This window comes from Manacus candei, unplaced genomic scaffold (assembly GCF_025592945.1).
Source record: "Manacus candei isolate 608988 ecotype Guabito, Panama unplaced genomic scaffold, ASM2559294v1 h1tg000138l, whole genome shotgun sequence".
Lineage (NCBI taxonomy): Eukaryota > Metazoa > Chordata > Aves > Passeriformes > Pipridae > Manacus > Manacus candei.
In genome coordinates this window covers 102,697-128,025 of record NW_026138186.1, presented here as the reverse complement: position 1 = coordinate 128,025, position 25,329 = coordinate 102,697, and the positions used below count along the sequence as shown (strand labels likewise).

The 25,329-nt window shown below is 52.8% G+C and overlaps 1 protein-coding gene across 1 annotated transcript; it reads left to right on the top strand.

The window, feature by feature from the left end:
* Nucleotides 1-3,263: 3,263 nt before the first annotated feature.
* LOC127462736 (uncharacterized) lies at nucleotides 3,264-24,960 on the top strand. The gene is made up of 5 exons (XM_051771617.1): nucleotides 3,264-3,519; nucleotides 3,708-4,058; nucleotides 21,498-21,580; nucleotides 22,223-22,455; nucleotides 23,862-24,960. Exons 1-5 carry the CDS (start codon nucleotides 3,468-3,470, stop codon nucleotides 24,835-24,837), a joined length of 1,695 nt encoding a protein of 564 aa, XP_051627577.1. The 5' UTR covers nucleotides 3,264-3,467; the 3' UTR covers nucleotides 24,838-24,960.
* Nucleotides 24,961-25,329: the final 369 nt, after the last annotated feature.

Below are 25,329 nucleotides of genomic sequence, written 5' to 3'. Positions count from 1 at the left end.
CGGCTTTGAGTCTCCCTTAGAGGGACTGCGGGGATCCCTGAATGGGCTTGGGGGGTTCCAGGTGTGTTTTACGGGTCACTGAAAGGGTTTAGGGAGTCTGCGGGGGGGATAAGCTCTCTTATGGGAGTTGGGGGGTCCTTGGGGAGGCTTCAATGGGTCTTGGGGTGGATTTCTGAGAGGATTTCAGGGGTTTTGAGGGGATTTTTTTGGAGTCCCTGACAGCCCAGCAGTGAACGTGGCGGGGAGGGGGGATGTTTTTGGTGTCAGAGGGTCCAGGGGGGCCTCCTGGGGTGAGATGGAAGGTTGGGGACATCAGGGATGGGTTTTGGGGACAGTGGGGTGGGGTATGGGGACAGTGGAATTAAGGGGAATTATGGCCATGGAGAGGCCCTGGGGACATTGGAGAGACCAGGGGGGTCTCAGGGTGTTAAGGGGGAATTTTGGGACACCAAGAAAGTCTTGGGAACCCCAAGGGGGGTCTCAGGACTCAGCTGCTCATGGTGCTGCCCCTCCTCTTCCTCCCTAGACATCATTAACCCCCCCCAAATGTCTCCCAACCCCCATTTTCCTTTTAATCCTTTCCCCCTACAGATCCCTTTGACCTCCCAAGACCCCTTTTAACTCCCCTAAATGCACCCAAAGCACCCCAAAACCCCCGAAATTCTAATCAAGACCCCCCCCAGATCCCTCTAAATCTCCCCCCCCCCCAAATCCTTTCCAACCCCCTCAAAGAGGGATCACCCAGCACCCTGGGACAGGAACACAGTGGGCTGTACTGGGGGCACTGGGCTGTACTGGGAGGGCACTGGGGGGGCTCAGGTGTCCCACGACAATGTTGCCCAGCTCCAGGAGCGATCTGGGGAGCAGTGAGGAGGTACTGGTCTGTCCTGGTCTGTACTGGTCTGTCCTGATTTGTGCCTCCAGTCCCCAAAGCCCCTCCCCAGCTCCCCCAGGACCCTCCCACACCCCAAAGCCCCCCAGGCCCCTGACTTGGTCCTGCTGCCCCTTGAGCATCTGCAGCTGCTGCAGAACCAGGCATTTCATCAGCAAATGTGCAGGTGACCCCAAGCTGGGGGTGTGTTGATGTGCTGGAAGGCAGGAGGGCTCTGCAGAGGGACCTGGCCCAGCTGGATCCATGGGCTGATTGCAAGGGGATGAGGTTCCAGCAGGCCAAGGGCCAGGTCCTGCCCTTTGGCCACAAGAAGCCCCGTCAGCCCCCCGGGCTGGGGCCAGAGTGTCTGGAGAGCAGGCAGGCAGGAAGGGAGCTGGGAGTGGGGATGGACAGGGAGCTGAAGAGGAGGCAGAGTGTGACCAGGTGGCCAAGAGGGCCAATGGATGGTGGCCTGTGTGAGGAAGAGTGTGTCAGCAGGAGCACGGAAGTGATTGTTGGGCTGGAGTGAGCGCTGGTGAGGCCACCCCTGGAGTGCTGTGTCCAGCTCTGGGCCCTGAGTTGAGGAAGGCCCTGGAGGGGCTGGAGCAGGTGCAGAGAAGAGCAGCGAGGCTGGGGAAGGGAGTAGAGCACAGATGGTTTGAGGAGAGGCTGAGGGAGCTGGGGGTGCTGAGGCTGGAGAAGAGGAGGCTCAGGGGAGACCTCCTGACTGTCTGCAAGTCCCTGCCAGGAGGTTGGAGCCAGGTGGGGGTGGGGCTGTTCTGCCAGGAAGCAGCAGTAGGACAAGAGGGCTGGGTCTGGAGCTGTGCCAGGGGAGGTTTAGGTTGGATATTGGGAAGCAATTTCTTCCCAAGAGAGTAATCAGGCCTTGGAATGGGTTGGGCAGGGAGGGGGTGGAGTCAGCGTCCCTGGAGGTGTTGAAGGTGAGAGTGGATGTGGCCTCAGTGCCATGGTCTGGGAAGCACAGCGGGGTTGGATCCAGGGTTGGACTTGATGATCTCGAAGGTCTTTTCCAACCCAGCTGATTCTGTGATTCCACTTCCTGTGTCAGCACATGCTTGAGGCTCTATCCCCAGGGTGATAGAGATGTCTGTCCATATCTATCTCCAAGGTTAGTCTGTAAATGTGTGGTGTTAGCAAAGCAGGTTAAGTTCTGGTATGGTTGTAGAAGGAGAAGGAAGCCCAGAGGCCAGTGCAAGCAGGCAGCCCTCAGCTTGCACATCATCTGCCCTCTCTGCAGGTTCCTGTCCTTGAGCACAGGCCCTGAGGTGACCTTGATAATAAGTGCAAGGCAGAGGTGCTGCTGAGAAAGGAGAGCCCTGTGGTGGGGAAGACAAGAAGCTGTGAGTGCCCTGAGAAGGTGCTGTGCCCATCCCCTGTGTGCCAGGTGAGCTGGGGCTTTGCTGCAGAGCTGCGGGCGCTGATTTGAGCGTCTCCAAGTGCTGAGATGGTGGGCACCCAGGAACACAAACTGTGCCTGGCCACGGAGCCTGCAAGGAGGAGCAGAGACAGCCCTGGCAGTGTGGGGGGCCAGGTTGTGCCTGTGCCTTCCCCTGCAGGCCCTGGCTGTCCCTGCTGGGCCCCTGTCCATCCCTCCCTCAGGTCCCTGCACACCTACTCTCCAGAGCTTGACTCCCTGCAGACTTTGCAGTGAAATCTGTGCTGGCAGCTGCATCCTGAGCCCGAGGGCAGTTTGTATCCCTGAGTGCTGATCCATCCTGGGGACCCAAGGGATCCTCTGCCATTCCATCCATGCAGATGGAGTCACCCTCCTGCCCTTGACTCCCTGCAGAGGAACAAGTGCCATGTCTCTGTTTGGGAGAAGCCAGATGCTGCCCCTGGGCCATCAGAAGTGGTGCTGAAGCCCCTTTCAGCCCAGCCCCGGGTGCAGTTTTCTCATCCCCTCACTGAGTGCCCGCTGCCCCAGCCGGCACTGACCAACCAGGGCATTTGGCAAATGTGGTTTGGTGGTTTGGAGAAACAGCCCTGGGCTGGCAGGGGGCCAGAGAACCTCGAGGCACAGCCCTGGCGAGGTGCCCACACTGGCAGGGGCCAGGAGATCGCTGCTCCACGGAACCAGCTGGAGCTCTGGGTGACCCTGAGCTGAAGGGCCTGTGGCCTGTGGATGAGTCCAGGATGGAGCAGAGACCCCCCTGCAGCCCGGGAGGAGCCCACCCCAGAGCAGGGGATGCCCAAAGGAGGCTGAGAGCCCGTTCGAAGCTCCTGTAGAGCTGTGGGAGCAAAGCCCTGGTTTCCAGGGCTGCCCCCCTGCCCCAACCTTGTTTAAGGAGATTTTTTTCGGGCTAATTTTCATATTTTGGACTATTTTTTAGCTGAATCTCAATTTTTTCCAGTCTGGGGGAGCGGGGGACTTCTTGCTATTTCTGAGGGATTTTTATCTGAATCACAGTGGTTTGGGTTTTTCTGGGCTGAATCTTGGTGTTTTGGAGGTTTTTATGGACACAGGATGCCCGGTGAGTTCTAGAGATGGACTTGGGCAGGAGGAACCCCCAAGCCAACGCGCTCAGCCCTTGTTTCCCCCCCCCATCAGGATTTGTCCTTCCCAAAGCTTGGTCGGATGGAGGAGGAGGCTGCGAGGAAGAGGAAGATGCCTTGGGCCCCCCAGGCAGGTGAGGAGGAAGTCAGTGTCCCTTTGGGCGGGTGTTGTGCTGGCTCTGTCAGCCCAGCATGGCCCCGGCTGCAGGACAACCCCGCTGGCGCCGCCGTCCTGCCGGGGCCGGAGTTGGGGGGATGTCCTTGGCCTTCCCTGTGGGCCGGAGGCAAATCCCCTGCCTGTCCTTCTTGCTTCCTGCCCCAGGCCCCGAGCTGAGGAGGGAGAGCGCGGAGGACAAATCCCCCCGTGAGACCCTGGTGGGAGAGGCCGTTTTGAAGGGCTCCCCGGCGCAGGAAGGCAGCGGGGAGGAAAAGGGCCGGAGATCCCCCCGCAGGAGGGGCTCCAAAGCCAGCCCAGGGTGCTCTGAGGAGGAAAGAGCCAGCCTGTGCCGGGAAGGCGACCGGAGCTTGAGGGGGAGCTCTGAGCTGGTGGTCCCTGAGCAGCCTCCCAGCAGGGAGAAACCCTTCAGGTGCTTGGAATGTGGAAAGAGCTTCACAAGGAGCACCAACCTCCTCCACCACCAGCACATCCACACGGGGGAACGTCCCTACATGTGTAGGGAATGTGGGAAAAGCTTCAGGCAGAGCTCCCATCTGATCCGACACCAGATGATCCACACTGGGGAACCGCACTACAAGTGCTTGGAATGTGGGAGGATCTTCAAGGACAACTCCACCCTGATCCAACATCAGCGAATCCACACTGGGGAACAGCCCTATACATGTGGGGAATGTGGGAAGAGCTTCAATTACAACTCCAACCTCCTCAGCCATCAGCGCGTCCACACTGGGGAATGGCCCTACTCGTGTCAGGAATGTGGAAAGAGGTTTCAGACCAGGGGGAGTCTCCTGGTGCACGAGCGGACGCACACGGATGAGAGGCCCTTCCGCTGCACTGACTGCGGGAAGGGCTTCAACGTGAACTCCACCCTCATCAGGCACCGGCGCATCCACACCGGGGAGAGGCCCTACAAATGTGGGGAGTGTGGCAAGAGCTTCACACAGAGTTATCACTTGACCAAACACCAACGGACCCACCAGTAAGTGAAGCCCCAGCAATGCAATGCCCTGACTGCGGGAAGAGCTTCAGCCGCTGCTTCCACCCCAAATGAACCCCCTGATGATGAGGCACCCCCTGGAGTCCAGTGACTGTCAGTCCATCACTTTTGACCAGAAAGGGCCAGTCCCCTTTCCCAGGGGCAGGTTCTTCCAACAGAACCCTTTCTGGGGATGTGTGGAGATTCCTGCCTTGGCTGGGGACCCCCCAAGGTCGGTCCTGGAGATTGAGAGCAGAGATCCCCCCACGAGCGTTGGCCTGGGAGAGTTACATCCTTCTCTAATTAATAGTCCTTGCTTTTGTGCCAGCTTGAGTAGAATTGCTTCAACAATTGCTTGTAGAGCACTGTCCTGTACTCCTGGTAGTTTTAGTGTTTGTATTGTGCACTAAATAATTCTGATGAAGATCTTCTGTCTGATCATTTGTAACCATAAATAATTAATTTCTATCAATAAATCTGATTTGCCATCATTAAAACCTGGGGGACAAAAGTGTTTCAGTCACACCTCTGTAATTCCTCTAAACTGAAACTGTTGGCATAATCCAAGGCTAAAATTCGATCCAGCAGCCCCCAGCACCCCACAGTAAGTTGGGAGCTCAGGAGTGCCATCCCCCTTTTCCCAGCCTCCCCTCCCTGTACCCAAAGACCGCCATGGGACTGTCGAACTTGCCAGACCACCCCCCCTTTTCCACACTTCTCCCTGTTCCTCCCATGTTCCCATTTTCCTCTCAATCCCCAGCCCCCCCCAGGATCACTCTGAGGGTCCCAACTCTTTTTTTTTCCTCTCTCCCACCCTTCCACATCATCCCCTGCCTCATCCCCAGTTCATCATGCTCATTTTGGGGGTCCCACCCTCCCCTTTGCACACTCTTCTGACCTCTCCCATCCATTTCCCATCATCCTCGGTGTCTCCCCCTTCACTTTTGGGGGGTCTCATTCCCTTCCCACTCAGTTTGGCGTCCTACCACCGCTTTATCCCTTCTGACCCCCTTTTCCCACCAAACGCCCCCTTCCCACTCCCCACTCATCCAAGAGCTCCTCGCCCACAGCAGGGGGGGCTCCCAGCACCACCAGTACCCAGACAAGGCTCCCCAGAAAAGGGGTTGAGTGGGGTCGAGGATTGGCTCTGAGTAAGTTTGGGAGTCCTTGAGCAGCTTTGGGGAAGTTTAGGTGGTCCCAGCACGTTTTGGGGTGAGCTGGGTGCCTTATTGAGGGGCAGGTGCCCTCCCAAAACCCCCCAGAGCGGGCTGACACGGGGGCACACAGGGAGGTCCCCATTCCTGATCCATCCCAGGGCTGGTTCTGCCCCCCAAAACTCGGCTCCAGCCCTTGGGATTCCCCCAAGCCCCTTCCCCACTGCCCCCCAATAACCGGGACTGGGGAGAACTGGGAAGCTTTCCTGGGATCAGGAGTGGCAGCAGGTGAGGGGGGGACACACAACCCCCCAAAATCCTCACAGGGACAGGGGGGGTCCAGGCTGGGCCCGAGGCCCCGGGGAGGGGCTGCGGCCGCCGCCGGCTCAGGAGCTCTGTGGGGAGAGAAAAGGGGGTGACACCGGGGTGGGGGGTCCCTGGGGAGCACAGACGCTCGGGGGAGACACACGACCCCCTGGGACCCCCCTCACCTTCTGGCGCAGGTAGAAGCCGAGCCCCAGCGCCAGGGAGACGAAGGCCAAGAGGAAGCCCCCGGCCCCTCCTTGGCAGCAATTGCTCAGGCTGATGGAGCCCGGCAGGGCCGGGGCCGCCGGCGGTGTCCGATCCCGGCAGGAAGCGGGGAGGGCCCGGCGGGGTCTGAGAGAAATAAATCAAGACAGATCTCTCTCTTTATTTTACCCCCTGAGCAGTGACCATCAAGACCTGTCCCTGCTTCACAGCAGAAGCTGCACACACTTCAACAAAGTCTGTGGAAGAATCTGCTCTGTCAAAGTTGGCCCTGGGCTTTTATGCTTATCCAGTGATGGATCTCCAGTCACATATTCCCAGGCCAGTGAGCAGCTGATCTGTCAAACTCTGCTTCCAAAAGCAGCAGCATGTGTGTTGGAAGGTTGGGGAACCAGGCTGGGTTTGGCACAATTCAACACTAAACCAACCCCTTGACACCAGCAGTAACTCATCACAGAGAGTTTGCAGTGCTTGCATTCTCTGATGAGATTCTTTTCCAGGCTGAACGTTCTGCTACAAGGGGTCTGTTACCACCCGCCCCAGAAAGGGGGGGGTAACCAGGTTCTTATTAATAAATCCCTTGGGGTGGATTAGAGTGAAATGAAACTAAATAATCGGTGTTTGAAAACATATATATGTAGGGTTTAATTTAGAACACTTTTGTTTCAAAGGTAAACAGTAATATTGCCATTTTGGGTGTTATCATCTCTATCTCTCATCTACAGCAATATGGCATAAAGAGAACCTTTAGGGAAAATGCATAAGGGAGAAAAAGAAAGACAGGATAAGGGTGAGGGAGAGTAAGAGAAAGCAAAGCTGAGTGGAAAGATGTCAATAGTCACTGCCCACGGGCTCCAGAGGTGGAATTTGGGAGTTGCAGCTTCCATGTCTGTCAGTTGAAGTGGTGGCCTTGATCCATTGGGGGTGGGGGAGGGAAGCCCCCACACTCCAAGAAGTTATGAGTTATTATATCCATGGATGGTGTCACAGGCCATGCCACAAACCCCCAACATCTCCTGGGCCTGCGCAGAGTTCCCGTGAGGGGCCTGGGAAAAGGGTTTTTCCTGCCTTTCAGGATTGGCAGAGGGGGAATGGGCTTTGATGGGCCATCAGAGGTCTAATGCAAAAGTCCTGCAAGAGCCTGCAAGAGTCCCTTGGCAATCCTAGAATGCATAAATCATTAGGTGTTTCGGTCTCTGACAGGTACACAAAGTGTTTCCCCATCCCTCTGCATCATCCACCAAGTGCACCCAAGTCCTTGAGCAGAAACAATCCCATGGGTGGGTTTGCCTTTGCTTGAGTCAGGACTCAACCAAACTATGGAATATGTCCTCCCTACCATATTCCTCATATGGACCACAGGGGTTTTATCCCCTTCAATGCTACGCAGAGGTTCTTTTTGGGCAGGACCAGTTAGTAGAGTTAACTAACAAGGTTTGTGTGATGCCTTAAAGCTTTCTGGATATTTTTTATTTTAGATTTTAAAAGTAGTTGTGTAGTAAATGTAGATGTTAATGTAGCTGTATTATATGCCACCCTTTAGCATAGTAGTTTACACAGACCTAACCTTATTACCCCATTTGATATCAAACTTTCTAAATTCCTTTAGCCTGTTTAGACTTCTTTGCAAGGTAGAATTGTAGAAAAACATCTCTATTGAACAACATCACACCCTAGGCCTGGACAACAAGATCCCACAAGAGACAAAGCAACCTTCAAGCCCAGAACTTTGGAGGTGCTCCAAGGACTGTACGTGCTGTGAAGAAGATAAAGAGGAGGAGGAAGGGGTCCCAAAGCCCCCAAACCCAATTCCCCAAGGGGCGTGTTGAGGGGCAGAACTGGGCAGAACTGGGAGGTGGAGAGTTCTGGCATTGAAGGGACCATCTTCTAAAACTGTAGAACCATTGCCTGGGAGGGCGCGTCATGTGTGTTCCCCTGGGCCTGTGGGCCTGATTAAAGGACCTGCTCTTTTGAGCTGATCTTAGACACTGAATTGGCCTGGAGTTTTCTCTCTTGAGCTTACAGGATTAACTAACTAGGTGGCTTTTGCTAAATGCACATCCCAAGGTTTGAAGGTCCCACTGCCCATTGCTTTCAAGGGGGTTTTGAACAGTCCACTCTGCCATTCCACTTTCCCAGAGGCTGGTGCCTGACAGGGAATATGATCCATCCACTCCATGCCGAACTCTCTGGTCCAGGTGTGCACAAGGTTGTTTTGAAAAGAGTCCTGCTGTCCAACTCCAGTGTTTCTGGAGGGCCGTGTCTCCACAGGACTTGCTTTTCCAGGCCCAGGATGGTGTTCTGGGTAGTGCTGGGAGGCACAGGGGGTGTCTCCTGCCATCCAGGGGTTGTGTCCACCATTGTCAGCACGTAGAACTTGCCTTGGTGGGTTTGGGGAGTGTGCTGGGATCAATCTGCCAGGCCTGCCCACATCTCTAGTTCAGCCATCATCCCCCACCCCACAGGGGCTTTGCCCTCTTGGCCTGTTTGATGGCAGCACATGTTTCCCAGTTCTGGAGAACCTGGCAGTTGGTGTCCATGGTTAAATGCAGCCCTCCATCACAAGCCCAACTGGATGTGGCACCTCTTCCCCCAGGACCTGAGGTGTCCTGGGCCCAGTGAGCCAGGAATAATTCCCCCTTGTGTTGCCAGGCCAGCTCTACCTGAGACACTTTCATCTGGTCAGTCCCATTCCCCTGTCCATTGTTGGATGTCACTCAGGAGCCCAACTCTTGGTTCCCTGTGCATCTCCAGGATGGACTTTCACAGCCAACCTCTCTGCCCGGGTGGCAGGAGGGCCTACCCTGATAAGGCCTAAAATCCCATCAGACAATGCCAACAGTGCCAGCTCTCATGCAAGCTGTCTGTGAGATCTGAGAGTTACCGGTGGCCCCATGGGAATGGTTTTGGTGTTGAATGATGCTCAAACCAGTCTGGTTCACCCAACTTCAAACACACATCCTGCTTTTGGAAGTTGGATGGGACAGAGAAGCTGGTAACTGGCCTGTCCATTTGTGAGGAGTAGTCAATCCCTTCCTACTAAAGAAGTCCAGTCCCCTTTCATCCAGGCAGGTTCTTCTAACACAGCCCTTCTTGGGGTAGATGAGTGGAGATTCCTGCCTTGGGTGGGGACGCCCTCCAAGGACACTCCTCAAGGCTGAGCAAAAGAAATCTCCCCATGACCGTTGGTGTGGGTGAGTTACATCAGATCTTTATGTAATAATTATTTCTTTTGGCTAGCTTTAATATAATTGCTTCAATAATTGCTTCAATATAGTGCACTATCCTATCTTATACTGTACAACTAGCAGTTTTAGCTTTATACTGTGTAGTAAATAATTCTGACTAAGATCTTTTGTCTGATCATTTGTAAGAATAAATGATTCATTTTATATAAATATTACCATTTGGCCAGTCATTAAACCAGTGGGGCAAAAGTGGTCCAATCCCACTTCTGTAATTCCTTAAATTTAATTTGTTGATAAAATCTGAGGCAAAGACTGGATCCCTTATTCCTTGAGGCTCCGCAGTGTGACAATGGCTCCTTGATTCCATGAGGTTGCACTGTTTCGCAGCGTTCTTGGGCTCCATAAGGCCCTGCAGTGTGACAATGGCCCACTGATTCCTTCATTTTCCCCACTGTCACAATGGACCCTTGATTCCATGAGGTTCCACAGTGTCACAATGGTCCCTTTGACTCCAGAAGGCCTTGCAGAATCAGAATGGCCCCTGGATTCTGTGAGGTTCCACAGTGTCACAATGGACCCTTGATTCCATGAGATTCCACAGTGTCTCATTGGTTCCTTTGGTTCCAGAAGGTTCTGGGATGTCACACTGGTCCCTTGATTCCCTGATGTTCCACAAAGTCCTGGGATCCTTTTGATTCCATGAGGTTCCGCAGTGTCCCATGTTCCCTTTGGTTCCAGGAGGCCCCAGTGTATTCCAATGGCCCCTGGATTCCAGGAGATTCCACAGTGTCCTGGGGTTCCCTTGTCTCCCTCAGTTTTGGCAGTGTCCCAGGGTCCCTTTGTTCCCATGAGGTTCCTTTGTTTCCATCAGGCCCTGCCACGTCCCAGACTCCCTTTGGTTCCATGAAGTGCTGCAGGGTCACAATGTCCCCTTTATTCCAGGAGGTTCTGCCATGTCCCAGGGTTCCTTTGGTTCCATGGGATTCCACAGGGCCAAAACTCCCTGGTTCTTATCCTTCCAACATTTGTGGGCCCATTCTATCCCTGCCTAGGATGGAGCACCATTGTGTTTCTGCAGGAATGGATCCATGGCCATCCTGCCACTGCACCAATTGAATGCTGCACAAATGTCACTGCAGGCCCGACCCTGGATGCAGGAACAGTCTGGGAACTCCAGGTCTGCTCCCATTCAGCAGAGCCAGTCGGGGTCCCAAAGAGCACAAGTGATTGACTGCAACCCCTGCAGTTCTCTGGCATTGCTGGGGACAAATGCAGGAACTGCCAGGAGCTCTGCAGAGCCCTGACAGTGCCACTGCAATCCCAAGCTGCATTGCCCGGGGCAACCCTCAGCACAGCCAAGGCCACAACCCTTCCTGAAAGGTGTCCCTTCTGGGCAGGGCCAGGGGGACAAACCCCTCCATCTGTCCCTGCACATGTTGTGTCCAACTCTCATCCCCCACTCAGGGACAAAGTCAGGCTACACTGGGTGTTTAGCTTTGCATTTGCTTCACTCTTTTGTGCTTCCAACACACACACACACCCCCCAATCTGGGCACAGTCTGGCCCCCCAAAGAACACAAGACCTGACTATTTGTGGCTCCTGCTGCAGTGGCTGGAACTTGGGCCACGATCTGTGCCAGGAGCAGAGAGGTCCCTCCTCACAGAAACTTCTTGGCAATGGAGTTCTTAAGAAAAAGGGACAGGCTGTGGGGATCAGTGTCAGGGCATGGCCTGGGAAGTGTTTGAGCATCCTCCTGTTTAACACAACCAGCTTTTTCATCCCTTTTCTCTCTGTTTTCTCACACCTGTTCCTTTACAAACCACCGTGATCTCACCATTTCCCTTCCTTTGGTTCTTCCCAAGAGATCCCACCACAAGTCTTGCCCAGTCCCCAAATGTGCTTTCTTGTTGCCCATCATAAGACTCACACCCCAAACAGAATCCCCCATCCTCAACTGGCAAGGTCATCCTGGGAGGCTCTGCCATTGACCCACTTGGTGAAACTCTCACACAGAGATGCTGGAACTTTATTTGAATTGATTTTTTACCTTTTGGGTTTACAATGGCTTCTCCAAAAACATGGCAATTCCTGTCCTAGCAACAGTAATTCTTTGGAGAAGGAGTTTGGGACTCAAAGAATGACAGAATGGTTTGGGTTGGAAGGGAAACAAAAGCTCAGGTGGTCCAAGTCCCTGGAGAGTGACATCTTCACTAATTGAGGCTGCTCAAAGTTCCTGACCTTGGACAGATCCAGGGATGGGACATCCTCTTCTGTTGCAGTTCTTGCCAGCCCCATTGGTAAGTATTACTTCATTTTATCCAATAGAAAAAAGCTCCCCTATTTCAGTTCAAAGTCATTGCCCCATGTTCTGCCACTACAGCCCTTGGTAAAACATATCCCTGTGACTATCTTAGACCATGTTTTCATCTGAAGACACCTCGGAGAGTGCTCAGAGATGTCCCAGGGTTTGGAGGTTTTAAACATGACCACTCTACAGGGGCAAAGGAGTCATGGGTTCAGTGGTGTGCGGGCAGAGGACAGCAGAGAAGAACCCTGGGAGTGCTTGAAGAGTCGCTTCAGAGAGGGGGGATGCTTTTGTTGTAGCAGAAAACAGCATGAGAAAGAAAGAATTAATGCCAAGTGCAGCTGGGGAGGTCCAGGCTGGCACAAGGAGAAAAGAATTTCCCTCCAAGGGCAGTGCTGTGATGCAACACATCACCCAGAAGGAGTCTGGATGAGCCCAAGGCTTTGTGTGTGCAGGAAGAGCCAGGGAGGACGCAGAGATGTCAGTGCAGGAAGGTGCCAGCCAGGTGGGGCAGCCGGGGGGATGACGACAGCCTGCAGGGAAAGGGGCAGGGCATGGACACCGTAGGACAGCCTGGGCTGGAGAGGAGACAGGCATGGGGAGAAGCTGAAAGGCCCTGACAGAGCCACCTTCTGCAGGCCTTTGGCCAGGGCTGCTGACTGTGCCCCTGATGCCAGGAGGAGGGGAGTGCCCCTTGCAGCCCTGGGGCCTCATGGCCTCCTTGTCCCTGCTCAGTAGCCTGGCAGGTGCCACCCCATGGTCCTGCCCTTGGCATTGCACATCCCACATCCCAGTGCCCCAGGAAGAGCCCTGAGGAATGAGGCAGGGACAGGATCTGCCTTCCCAGGGGCTGGGGGTCAGGGCTTGGCCCATTGGATTAATGAAATACATCCAGGTTTCCTCAGCATCAGAGCCACCTTTCCCTTGCTTGTCCATTCTTGTCATCACTGTCTGCAATTTTCTGTTCCAACTTGAATCTGGGGACACTTTCACAGTTGTGTCCCACATTGAGACCCAGTAACAGTACAAGAAACTTCAGTATTTCAAACTCATTTTGAGTTCTTGAAAAGTTGTTTGAACTTCCTCTCAGGGACTGAGTTTCACATAAACAACACAAACCCCCTCTGGGGGTCATTAAAGACCTGGAGCTGTTGCTGTGCTGCTGAGCTGGGCCGGGCTCCTGGCACACAGGGAGCTCCTGGCAAGCAAGAAGAGCTTCAAAGAGACAGCTCTGCTGGTGAGCAGCTCCTCTGCACAGCCCAGCAGGGCTGAGGGCACTGCCTGCAGCACCCAGGGCACAGGAGAGAAGGCAGAGAGATGAGAGGCAGCCTGGGCTGGGAGGTGACTGAGCTCTCACTACAGGAGAAACCTTCCCAGGATTTGAAGGAAGAATTCTCTGGCTGTAGGAAAGTTCAACTTGCCCTCCTGGAGGCATCTCCTAAAGCTGGCACATCCCACAGCTTCTATGATCTTTCAGCAGGACACTCCCAGTTGCTGCAGTGCAGGGGAAGTGGCCACATGGCAGAGCAGGGCAGGAGCTGCAGGCAGCAAGGGCAGAGAGGAGAAGGGAGCAGGAGGTTCAAGGGATCCTGGGGTGGGAGGACAGGGCAGAGCTGCTCAGGGCAGGAACCTTGCCAGCCCTTTGCCATGGTCAGGCTCTGGCTGCAGAGCAGTGCAGGTGAGTTCCTGCAAGTGCCTCTCCCAGCTGCCAAATGGCAGCAGTGGCAGGAGCTGTCAGGATGGCTCTGCTGGATTTGCTGGGGTGCAGCAGGAGAAGCTGCTGCAGAGCAGGACTTGCTGCTGCCCCCTCAGAGGCCCAGGGCCAGAAGGTTCCCTGTGCCAGGGCTGGCTGTGGGGTGGGAAGGTGGTGGTGCAGCCAGGGGTGCCCAAGGCTGTGGTGCAGAGCAGGGTCCTGTCCCCAGGGCTCCATGTGCTGGGCAGGGACTCTGCTGCCTGCCAGGGTCAGCTCTCAGCCCGGCCAAGGAGCTGCCACGGGGCTGGGGGAGAAGGGCTGTGGGGAAGGAACAACTCTTGGGAGGGCAGAGCAGGGCATTGTCCTTCTGATCTCCAGTGTGCTGCAGGGATGAGGGCTGGTCACAGCTCCAGATCAAAGCAGGAAATTTCCCAGAAGGTATTTGCAAGAGGCACAGACAGACAGGGGGGGTACCTTAAAGAGAATGAACCAGTTCTTTCAGTGTTATACTCTGGGTTGTCTGGGTGCTGACTGCGACAGAGAAATGAATCTCTCAGCGCAGGAGGAGACACTGAAACTTGAACTCTGTTAGGTTAGAGGGGATTGAACCTGACAGTATCAGTCATCAAAACTGTCTTATAGAGGCATCAGTGTCACTTTTCCAGCCTCCCCAGGGTTGCTCTGACATTGCCATCAGAGCCTGCCCAGCCAGGGATTCCCCTGGGCAGTGCCCTGTGCTGCTGGGAGGGCTCTGCAGGGCAGAGCTGAGCCCCCAGGGCTGGGATGGGCTCTGGTAGCACTGGCAGGGCCCAGCCCTGGGCCCAGGGAAGCAGCTGCTGGCAGGGACAGCTCCAGGCAGCAGAGCCCTGGGCAGGGAGTGGGGGGCAAGTGCCCCCAAGGCCTGGGGGAGGGGGTGTTCAGGCAGCTCTGGGGGCCCTTCCCTGCTGCTCTGCTGGGCACTGTGTGCTGGGCAAGGAGCTGCCTCTGCCTGGAGAACATCTCCCTGCGGGACCCTGCCCTCTCTGCTGGGTCTGTGCTGCTGGGTTTGGTGCTGCCCCCAGCAAGGCCCAGCTTTGCCTGGGTAGGATCCTGGGCAGGGCTGAGCCTTCTCTTGGGGGTGGGCCCTCTCCTGTCCCAGCCCTTGGCTTCTCTGCAGGAGGGTTCCTGTCCTGCTGTGTCCAGCACAACTGCAGTGCTGGCCTGGAAACACCTTGAAATGCTTGGCAGCACATGGCCAGAGCTCCTGCCACACACAGCCCTCTGCCAGCAACTATTAGAGAGAAAAAAATGATTTAATCCTTAAATTAATTGTATTGAAATCTGGAGTGATATTGTCAGAGGTGTCTGTCCAAACTTTTCCCTGTGGCTTCCTTTGCTGAGCAGACCCCGTGCTAAGAAGCAGCAAATGTCCAACAGCAGCTCCCTCACCCAGTTCATCCTCCTGGCATTTGCAGACAGGAGGGAGCTGCAGCTCCTGCACTTCTGGCTCTTCCTGGCCATCTCCCTGGCTGCCCTCCTGGCCAACGGCCTCATCCTCAGCGCCGTAGCCTGTGACCACCACCTGCACACCCCCATGGGCTTCTTCCTGCTCAACCTCTCCCTCACAGACCTGGGCTGCATCTGCACCACTGTCCCCAAAGCCATGCACAATTCCCTCCATAACACCACAACCATCTCCTACATGGAATGTGCTGCACAGGCCTTTTTGTTTCTGTTCTTCGTCTCAGCAGAGTATTTCCTCCTCACCATCATGTGCTACGACCGCTACGTTGCCATCTGCAAACCCCTGCACTACGGGACCCTCCTGGGCAGCAGAGCTTGTGCCCACATGGCAGCAGCTGCCTGGGCCACTGCATTTCTCAATGCTCTGCTGCACACAGCCAATGCATTTTCCCTGCCCCTGTGCCAGGGCAATGCCCTGGGCCAGTTCTTCTGTGAAATCCCTGCCATCCTCAAGCTCTCCTGCTCTCACTCAGGCTACCTCAGGGAAACTGGCATTCTTGTGATTACTGCCAGTTCATCAGTTGGTTGTTTCATTTTCATTGTGTTCTCCTATGTGCAGATCTTCAGGGCTGTGCTGAGGATCCCCTCTCAGCAGGGACGGCACAAAGCCTTTTCCACCTGCCTCCCTCACCTGGTCGTGGTCTCCCTGTTTGTCAGCACTGCCATATTTTCCGACCTGAAGCCCCCCTCCATCTCCTCCCCATCCCTGGACCTGGTGGTTGCAGTTCTGTACTCGGTGGTGCCTCCAGCACTGAACCCCCTCATCTACAGCCTCAGGAACCAGGAGCTCAGGGACGCTCTGAGGAAAATGATGACTTGATGTTTTTCAGAAGCAAAAATGTTTCTGTTTTCTGCTCCATAACATTCAGAATGGATGGCCCAGCCTTTCTTCTCAGGTTTTTTATGGCAATAATTTGTGGGAGTTGTTCTCTTTTTTCTTGTAATATTGTTTTCTCCAAAAAAAAATGTTATTCTTCTTACCCTTTCTAATTCATTGTCTACTATTGAATTTGATTCTGATACTGCCTAGATGAGGAATTGTAATGTATGCATTTCAAAAAACCTAATTCTCTTGCAGAAAATTTTTGGTTGAAATCCTTCATTGAAAAATCCTTTGAAGTAGCAGGGACTGTCCCTGTGTGCAGACGTGACAGCCAGCATGAGAATCAAGAAGTGAAAGCCCTGAGAAAAGTCTAAGATGACCTTGTGTTGTTTTCTCTAGGCTGTGATTTACTGCCCAGAAATGAGCTCAGCTATTCTGTTTGCATTCTTACCATATGTGGGTGTGTAAAGGAGTTCCTTAAAACTCCAAGGTCTGTGTGTGTGCTGTGTTAACAGGCCGGCCTGAGTAAGTGATGGATGTGTGACTTGCTTAACCACTCCCAGGTAAATGTGAATGATATAAAACCCCTGAGTGATGGATAATAAAGTGATTTCTGTCCACCAAGTCAGGAGTCCATAATCTTCATTCCATCTGTAAATGGCACCAGAACATTCCATCTATACAGTTGCAGAGAGAAAAGGAGTTCCACCACAGCAGCACTGCCAGGGAGAACGACTTTTCTGAGCTGCTCTCTTTCAACTTCCACGCTCTCCTTCTGCACCCATGTGTAAGACCTGAGCAGTTTGATATTGGGGTGTAGAGATGTAACAAGAACTAATAGTCTTTGCAACAAAATGTGTCATAGAAAATTACCGTGTGCAGTTTACAGAAATCAGCCAAGCACGGTGAGAGAACAATGAAGAAGGGAGCTGAAGCAACAGGTGTATATATAACCAAGAATACTGTCTCAAAGAAGTTCATAAGGCAGTCACCTGGATTTTTGGGGACTCCAAACAGAGAAGACCACCAAAGACACTTGATGAAACCCCTCAGAGACCTTACAAGGATATGTATATATCTTAATAAATTTTGGGAGCTGCAGGTCTGCTGTGTGTGTGAATGCCATGAATATGAAACAGGAATGCAGGGAACAAAAAATGGATAACCATGTAATGCTGACATAGCAGCAGGAGTGAAGATACCTCTGTGTTCACTTTGGTGAACTGATTCCCAGGACACCTGGTTTGCTGAAATCATGCAGTGTGTTGTAATAGAATTGCCTGCCTACTAAAACTCACAAATCGAGTCTTAGAGGTTTCTTTAAGAGCTGGTTTTAGGCAACAACAGTGCTTCATGGCCCCTCACAGCCCCTTACAGCCCCTCACAGCTCTCACAGCCCTTCACAGGCCCTCATGGCCCCTCACAGCCCCTTACAGCCCCTCACAACCCCTCACAGCCCCTCATAGCTCTCACAGCCCCTCACAGCCCCTCATAGCTCTCACAGCCCCTCACAGCCCCTCATGGCCCCTCACAGCCCCTCGTGGCCCTTTACAGCCCCTCACAGCACCAGATGTGGGGATTCTCCCAAAGGAGAAGGGATCAGGGCCTGCTTGTCCTCCTTTTAGTTGGGTCATTTTATAGCAATGAGTAAAGAAAGGTTGAAATGAAACAGTTTACACCATTTCCCTCTGCTTTAATTTGGGGGGGCTGAAGCTCTCTGCTGACGGTGGCCCGAGTGTGACCATCAGTGCAGCCCCCCAGCCCCCTTTGTTCCCCCCTGTCATTCCTGGTTCCAAAGCCCCCCGGCTCTGGAGGAGGCAGAGCTGCAGCGCCGTGGGCTCCGTCCCCGGCCCAGCCGGGGCTCTCGGGCAGGAGCAGCAGCAGCGCAGCCCCTTCCCACCTGTTCTTGCCTTGGCTTTGCCTGGGAAGCCAGAAGCCTCTGGAAATCAGCACAGCCACTGCAACAAGAGCCAGGCCTAAAAGAGTTAACTGAGATATCTTGGCCTGCTAAGAAACCCCAATACCTGTGTTGCTAGAAGAACATTTCAGGAGCACTGGTTAATACCATGTTCTGTTCTGCTCACTGGACCAAAGGCCTTATTATAGAAAGGAGTAGTACACACATGGTAATAAATTAGGTAAACTAGACATTTGAATAAGATACAGAAGGCCCAAAGCCAGGGTTTTGCAAGCTTGAAGAATTCAGGTCACCTGACAAAGAAAATTGAAGAGGTCAAATCAAGGAAGATATCCATGGTGACCACCAGAGGGATGAAGGCTTGAGGAGAAGACCCCCGAGTAGAAGACTGTGCATGCCTGGAAAGACTCCACCCAGAAACCAGCCTACTTATTAATATGTATGTTAAATGGTTTAACCATGTATCTAAAGTGTATAAAATGGCTTCCTTTTGCACATTCAGGTAGAGCAAGCTTGTCCAGCGCGAGCTGGCTTGCTCACAACGTTGAATAAACAAATACTTTGCAGCTTAAAAATACAAAATTCTCTGAGCAGTTAATCATATCGAGGTTTTTCAGCAGCAAAGAGGGTTGGGAGAGTTCCAGACTGCTCAGGTTGGGAAGGGGATAGGGCAAGTCCTCCTGCAGTCATTCTCAGGCATTGGAAGGACAAGGCAGGGATTGCAGAACCCCTGTGGGATGGAATAGAAGAGGATGTTGTGTGCCCAGACTTTATCAAGGCCCCTGACATGGTCTCCTGTGGTCTCCTTATGGCCAGACTGGTGAGAGCTGGACTGAAGAAGTGGAAGATGTGGTGGGTGGGAAGCTGGTTGAATGAAGAGTGTCAAATAAAATCCATGGTACAAAGTCCTCTTGGCAGCAACTTCTGGATGAAATCCCTCAGTGATCAGCCCTTGAACACCACTGTAGAACATCTTTATTATCTCTCTGTACATTGGGACAAAATGTGTTTTCAAGTCCTTTGTGAATGATGCCAAATTTCAGGGAGCCCTTGAGCAACCTGTCCTGGTTAAAAGACATATTGGGGCAGAAACTCCCATAAAATGAATTCACTCCTCTTTTATTCCCCACCACTACAGGGAGACAAAATACAAAGAGGTATAAGTGAAAAAAAATAACAGTTCACTGACAAGAAATACAGCAGCAAAACCAGCAATACCAACAGAACAGTTCAAAGCTGCAACAGAGAAATTGCCTCCTCTCTCCCCCTGTCCCAACTCTCTTTTGTAAACAGATGAAAACAGGGATCAACATGTTTCCCTTCTCCCTTTTCCCCCTGAATGAACAAAGAACAAAAAACCAAAACCATGGGAAAGAGGGGGCAAAGGAAAATGTGGGAAACTCTCTCATCTCAGATCAGTTGTGCTACCCAAGAACACGCTGACTCCAGAGGTGTCCAAGCGGGGCAGAGCCGGCGACTCCGGTCCGTGTGGCGGCGGGGGGGAGGCAGCGGCTCTGCTTGATTCCATGGAGTTCTGGGGAGGCACAGTGGGTGCCATGAGACTCTTCAGTATCACTGTGGCCCCTTGTTTCCATGAGGCTCTGAAATGTCTCAGCATTCCTTTGGTTTCATGAGGTCCTGCAGTGTCACAATGCCACTTGATTCCGTGGCATTACAAAGGATCAGAATGGCCCCTTGATTTAAGGCCAACTGCACATGGGGCTGCCTTGGGGGGAGTGTGGGCACCCAGACAAGGGAGTTGTCACCCCCCTGGACTCAGCCCTGGGGTCACCACATCTGGACTGGTCTGTCTGTCTGTGAGGTTCCCCATTCTGGAGGAATGAGGAAGAACTGGAGAGGGTCTAGAGGAGATCTGACAGGATGGAGCTTTTCTCTGTATTGGAAATAGAATGAAATCTCCACAAAGAGCAGCACTGAAGGTTCAGACTGGAGGTGAGGAAAAAGAAATGTCACTCAATGGGGACCCTTGTGCTGCAAGAGGTCACCCAGAGGGAGTCAGGATCAGCCCATGGCTTTGTGTTCCAGGGAACAGCCAGAGCTGGTGCAGAGCCATCAGGGAGGGTCTAGAAATGCTGCTGGGAGGGGGTGGGAAAGCAGGAAGGGGTGTGTGCAGCCTGCAAGGCCAGAGCAGCAGCAGGGCCAGGGCAGGACAGCCTGCAGGAGAGATGGCCAAGGGCTCTGGCAGGGCTGCAAGGCCCAAAGGCACCCAGGCCTTTGTCCCCTTGCCTCTGGCAGCTGCCTCTGCCACTCAGGCCACCACAAGACACTTTCCTGGCAGGTTCTGCACTTGGTTTCTGCCTCGCCCCTCCCTCAGGAGCCTGGCAGGGGTTGCCCAGTTTTGGCCTTTGTTGTTCCTCCCCCTCCCATCCCAGTGCCCCCCAAACAGCCCTGAGCCAGCCGGGAGGGACAGGATCTGCTGGGCCAGGGCCTGGGGCTCAGCCCTTGGCCTTTGTGCTCCACAAAACCAAGGCAGGCTTTGCTCAGCATTGCAGGGGCCTGCCCAGAGCCTTTGTCTGCCTGCACTCCTGGCCTCCAAGGAGCTGCTCCAAGGAGTCCCTGGGGAGGCTTTGGCAGTGCCTGCCCTCCGTGGGGCCCAGCAATGCTTCAAGGCACTTGCAGTTTGGCTTCTGACTTCTTCAGCAGCTGCTTCAATCTTCTCTCAGTACCTCAGGATCATGGGCTGGGCTGCAAACACACTGTGGGGCTCATTAAAATGCAGAAATCCCTCAGGATCTTTTTGTTTTCCTTTAATTGTCTTCAAGGCAATTTCAAAACAAGTCTTCAAATTTTGTACTTGTTTTGTTTTAATTCAATGATGGCTATTTTTTAGTTCAGAGAAGAGGTGATAGAGGTGTTCTCCAAGTGATCTTGATGCTGAGTGTCTCCTCAGGAGATCCACACTGACCCTGGATGATCAACCTTGCTCCTCACCTCCCAGCCTCACCAGCTCTGACATGACCCATCTTGGACTGACAGCTGATGCAACTCCAAACACACTGTGGGACCATTAAAACACAGGAAAACAAATTATTTCCCTTTCTTCTAATTGTCTTCAAGTCATCAAGATTTCTACAGCTAATTAGAGTTGTTTTGTAGTTTAGCTAAGGAGGAAGATTTTAAAGTGGACGTCATGAAAAATATATATTTTTTGATGAAAGAGAATGATTTACACAGAGTCTTGGGTCAGGGTGCAAAGGATTTTGATCCAAAGACAAGGGGGCAAAAGACATTAGTAGCACTTAATCATTGACCTATTGAACAATTATCAAGTGGTTCAATAGCATTTGCTACAATTTAAACAGTGACTGAATTATAGATTCACAACATTCCAACCACAGTCAATTCACACCCACACCCAGGCAGAGATGTGTGGACACATCAAGAGCTGGGAGTGGAAAAGTCCCTCTCCCAAATTCTCCTTGTTGTCAGGGAAACACTCCCCCAAATCCCTTTGTGTTTGCCAACACACAAGGGTCCCAGCTGGAGGAGTGTTTGTTGAGGGGGATCAGAATTGTCCTGGGCATCACTGAGGGTCTTTGGAGTGTTGCAAACTGGAGGGTTCCCGAGCTGGGAGAGGCTGCCAGAGGTGTCCCACTGAGAGGGAGGTGCTGGGGAGCTGCTAGGGCCTCCCTCAGCCCCGCTGGTTGTGGGCTCACAATGGGACTGGCTTTAGTGATCTGCTGAATTTCCATCCTGGTGTCAGGAATGACTGGAGTTTCCCAAATATTTGGGAATTGTATCCAAACTGTTCCATTTGGGCTGTGATTCAGGCAGGGAATATTCCAAGGCTTTCATGGGATGACTGATTATCCTGTGTTCCCCAGATGTTCCACTCTGGATTGTTCCCACCTTTATCATCCAGGAGCACCTGGTCCAGTCCAGTGACACTTCCCCACACCCTGGTCCAGTACAGATGCTCTTCATTGCTCAACTGGTTTGGTCAAGGCTTGTCAGGAGCTCCTGAGATCATACCTGTAAGAAGGATGGGCACAGACTTAGTTGTAATAAGACAAGTGATAATGGTTTTCTGTAGAGGATTGGTTAGAAATGCGAGGACATATGAACATGGCTAAGGCTATGGATGAGCTGCTAAAGTACAAGACTACTGCTAAAGTATAAGATGCAGTTTTCACTAGGCCCATGAGAAAGTCTGAGATAGCAGGGCCGTGAGAAAGCAGCAGCGTCCTTGGGTATCCTAAATTGAGCTGAGAAACAGGAGCTGGGCATTACCAAAACAAAGGCACTTAACGAGCCACCTGTGTAAACAGTGGGAAGCAGTTAAGATGATATCACCACCTAACTGAGCACCAATAATGAGCCTGATTTCTGTAATATTCATGAACCTATTATAGAGTGTATATTAAGCTACTGTCAATCTACAATAAAGGAAGTTCCTGGATTCTCATATTGAGGTGTCTAGAGCTTTCCGTCGCGACGTTATTACTGGCGCCCGTGGACAGGGACCAAGTGGGGGTCCCTAGGAGGTCAAGTCGGATCTCCTGGGTTGGAGTCAAGTCGGACTCCCGAGAACCAAGTCGGGTTCTCGCAGCCGTGGTCGGACGTAGGAGTTTCGGTCGGTCTTGCCGTGCAGCACAAGAAGGCGAAAGGGCTGGACGAAAAAGAGCTCAACTTGCCGCTGCCGGACGCCTCCCTTTCGGGGATTTCGGACGGCGAAAGAGTTAAGTTCCGTGCTTCCAGGGCCCGGCGCCCGGGACGACTCCTGAAGAAGGAGGCCCGCCGACAAAGCCGCAAAGTCTCGTGGAAAGGGCTGCACAAAGCGTGGTAACACGTTTTTTATTTTTAGGTAATGGAGAGGCAGGCGGCACTATCATTGCTCCAATGCTTTCTAGGAAAGCGGGGAGTTAAAGGGTTAGATTTAAAAAAGGATTTACCGGAATTGCTTAAGGTGGGGTTTGCGAAAGGGTGTTTTGTGGACCCCAATACGGTCTTTGATGAAGGTGAATGGAAACGGTACGGGGATAAGTTGTGGGAGGATTTATTGAATGATGATAAAGTAGCTAAAAAGTTAGCCAAGCAGTGGCAGGCTGTTTCTAATGCTTTACAACAACACAAGGCCGAGCAGCAGGCTGCCCGAATCGCTGCGCAGCGTTTGGGAGACATCGGCAATCCTTTCGGGGCTGAGTCTCCGTGCCCGCTGCCTCACTCGACTAATGTTGTACATATCCCGCCTGAACCCCAAGAGCAGGCTCTTATTACTCCCACTGCCCCTTCCCTAGAGTTCCCTAGCCCGTCCCCTGAGTCCCAGCAGACCTCGTCTACCGGGGCTGCGTCACTCCCCTCACCCGATACATCGAGTACTGTTGCGGCAGAGCGGCGAAAGCTCTGGCAAGGCATTGCCGCAGATGCTTTGCAAGCGGGAGATAAAGAAGCGGCAGAAACTTTAACTAATGCCTTTCCAGTAGTTTATGCTCCGGCACAAGGGGGTGGATTGGTAGCGAATATCACTGCCCTTGATTGGAAGCTGTTGTCGCAATTGCGTGCTACCGTTAATGAGAGTGGAATCCAGGGTGAGCCTACCCGACAAATGTTAAATTATATTTGGGGTAGCAACTTGCTTTTACCAGCAGATATCAGTAACATTATGAAGTTGGTTCTTTCACAGCATCAGCAAATGCTACATAGTGCGCATTGGCAGGCATTTTGCCAGGAGGCCGTAGCGGTTCAGAGACAGGCAGCTGACCCTTTGCACGGGGTTACGCTAGATGAATTAATGGGCCTCGGACCGTACGCCAGAATAGAGGCACAAGCGTTGATAGGGCCGGATAAGATCAGAGAGTCTATGCGCCTAGCCCGTCTCGCTCTAGATAAGATCAAAGCTCCAGGGGGAATTCCGTCATATATGGGGATCAAGCAAGGCAGGGATGAACCTTTTGGATCGTTTATAGATCGGGTTGCTAATGCCATCCAGTTAGCGGGGGTTCCCGAATATATGCGCGGCGCTTTGCTAAAGCAGTGTGCGCTGCAGAACTGTAATTCTACAGCTCGCAATGTCATTGTTACGCTCCCGGGTAATTGGTCAATTGAGGAGCTATTAGAGCGAATGGCGCAAATACCCCAGGGGCCTAATGCTATGTTAGTGAATGCGATTAAAGAGCTAGGTGAAAGCTTAAAGGAGCAGGCGAAGGCTACTAGCTCTCAGGTTTTAGCCGCGCTTGCGCCCTTACAAGCTCCGACCGGAGCCACGCAACGAAGCAGACCAGCACAAAGACGCTGTTTTCAGTGTGGAGCATACGGACACGTACGAAGAGAGTGCCAGTCCGGTCCGGTGTGGTGTTCTCGCTGTCAGCAAAACACGCATGTTCCTGCTATGTGCTGGCGTGGGTCGGGAAACGGGAAAGCCAGCGCGAAGGGGTCCCGCGCCAAGACACAAGTGACGGCTCCAACTGCTCACAGCTTCCCGGCTCAGACCTCACACTGCGTCCCGCAACCAGAGGGAGCCTCGGGCTGGACCTGGCAACCACAATAGACTGCACCCTAATAGACCAGCGTCCTCAGAAAATACCGACAGGAGTGCACGGGCCGGTGTTAATCGACGGCAAACCAGTGGGGGCTTTATTAATAGGTCGGTCCTCGTCCACAATGGCTGGATTAACTGTTTTAGTGGGACTGATTGATGCCGATTACACTGGAGAAATATCAATCATGGTAAATACACTATTTCCACCTTTGCATATACCGGCCAGATCTCGTATCGCACAACTGATACCGCTCCCTCAGATCGCTCCTGGACCATCGGATAAGCCCGAACGAGGAGATCAGGGCTTCGGATCTACTGGTACATCGGCTCTGCTAACAATAGATTTGGCCAGACGACCACGAAAAGCTATCCAGCTCCAATGGAACTCACAAACTGCACATTTAATTGCTCTTTTGGATACGGGAGCTGACGTCAGCATTGTTGCAGCTTGCAAGTGGCCCACATCGTGGCCCTTGGTAAACTCAGGAGCAACAGTTGCAGGAGTGGGTGGTCTGACTCTGGCAAAAAGGTCTCCTCCTATAACTATCACGCTGGATGAAATGACTGTGAACTGTACGGTGTCTGTTCTCCCCCTACCCGATGGAGTACAAGCCCTAATAGGGAGAGACATTCTCGCTCAGATGGGAATGGTTCTGACCAACGAACCAAGATCCCCTTTAGCATGACGGCCATTGCCTGGACTTTCCCGATCCCGCTCCAATGGAAGTCAGAAACGCCGGTGTGGGTAGAGCAATGGCCCTTAAAAAGGGAAAGTCTTTTACAGGCACATGCGTTGGTGTCAGAGCAGTTACAACAGGGACATTTGCGTTTGTCAACTAGCCCATGGAATACTCCTATTTTTGTGATCAGGAAGAAATCTGGGAAATACAGGCTGTTACATGATTTACGTGCAGTAAATGCCCAGATGCATACGATGGGGGCATTACAACCAGGACTGCCAAATCCAGCTATGATCCCACAAAATTGGTTCCTGTTAATAATCGATCTTAAAGACTGCTTCTTCACTATTGCATTACATGAGCAGGATCGTCAGCGTTTTGCATTCACTATTCCTGCTATAAACAAGGAAGGACCAGCGCAACGTTATGAGTGGACTGTGTTGCCTCAGGGAATGAAGAATTCTCCCACTCTTTGTCAGCTCTACGTGGACGCTGCAT

Excerpts from the sequence above, each read along its gene's own strand:
- LOC127462736 (XM_051771617.1), top strand. The coding sequence starts at position 3,468 with ATGGAGGAGGAGGCTGCGAGGAAGAGGAAGATGCCTTGGGCCCCCCAG. Across the intron at positions 4,059-21,497 it reads GGGGGAACGTCCCTACATGT|ATGTTCCACTCTGGATTGTT; the intron begins GTAGGGAATGTG and ends TGTGTTCCCCAG. Across the intron at positions 22,456-23,861 it reads AAAGGGCTGCACAAAGCGTG|CTCCGACCGGAGCCACGCAA; the intron begins GTAACACGTTTT and ends CGCCCTTACAAG.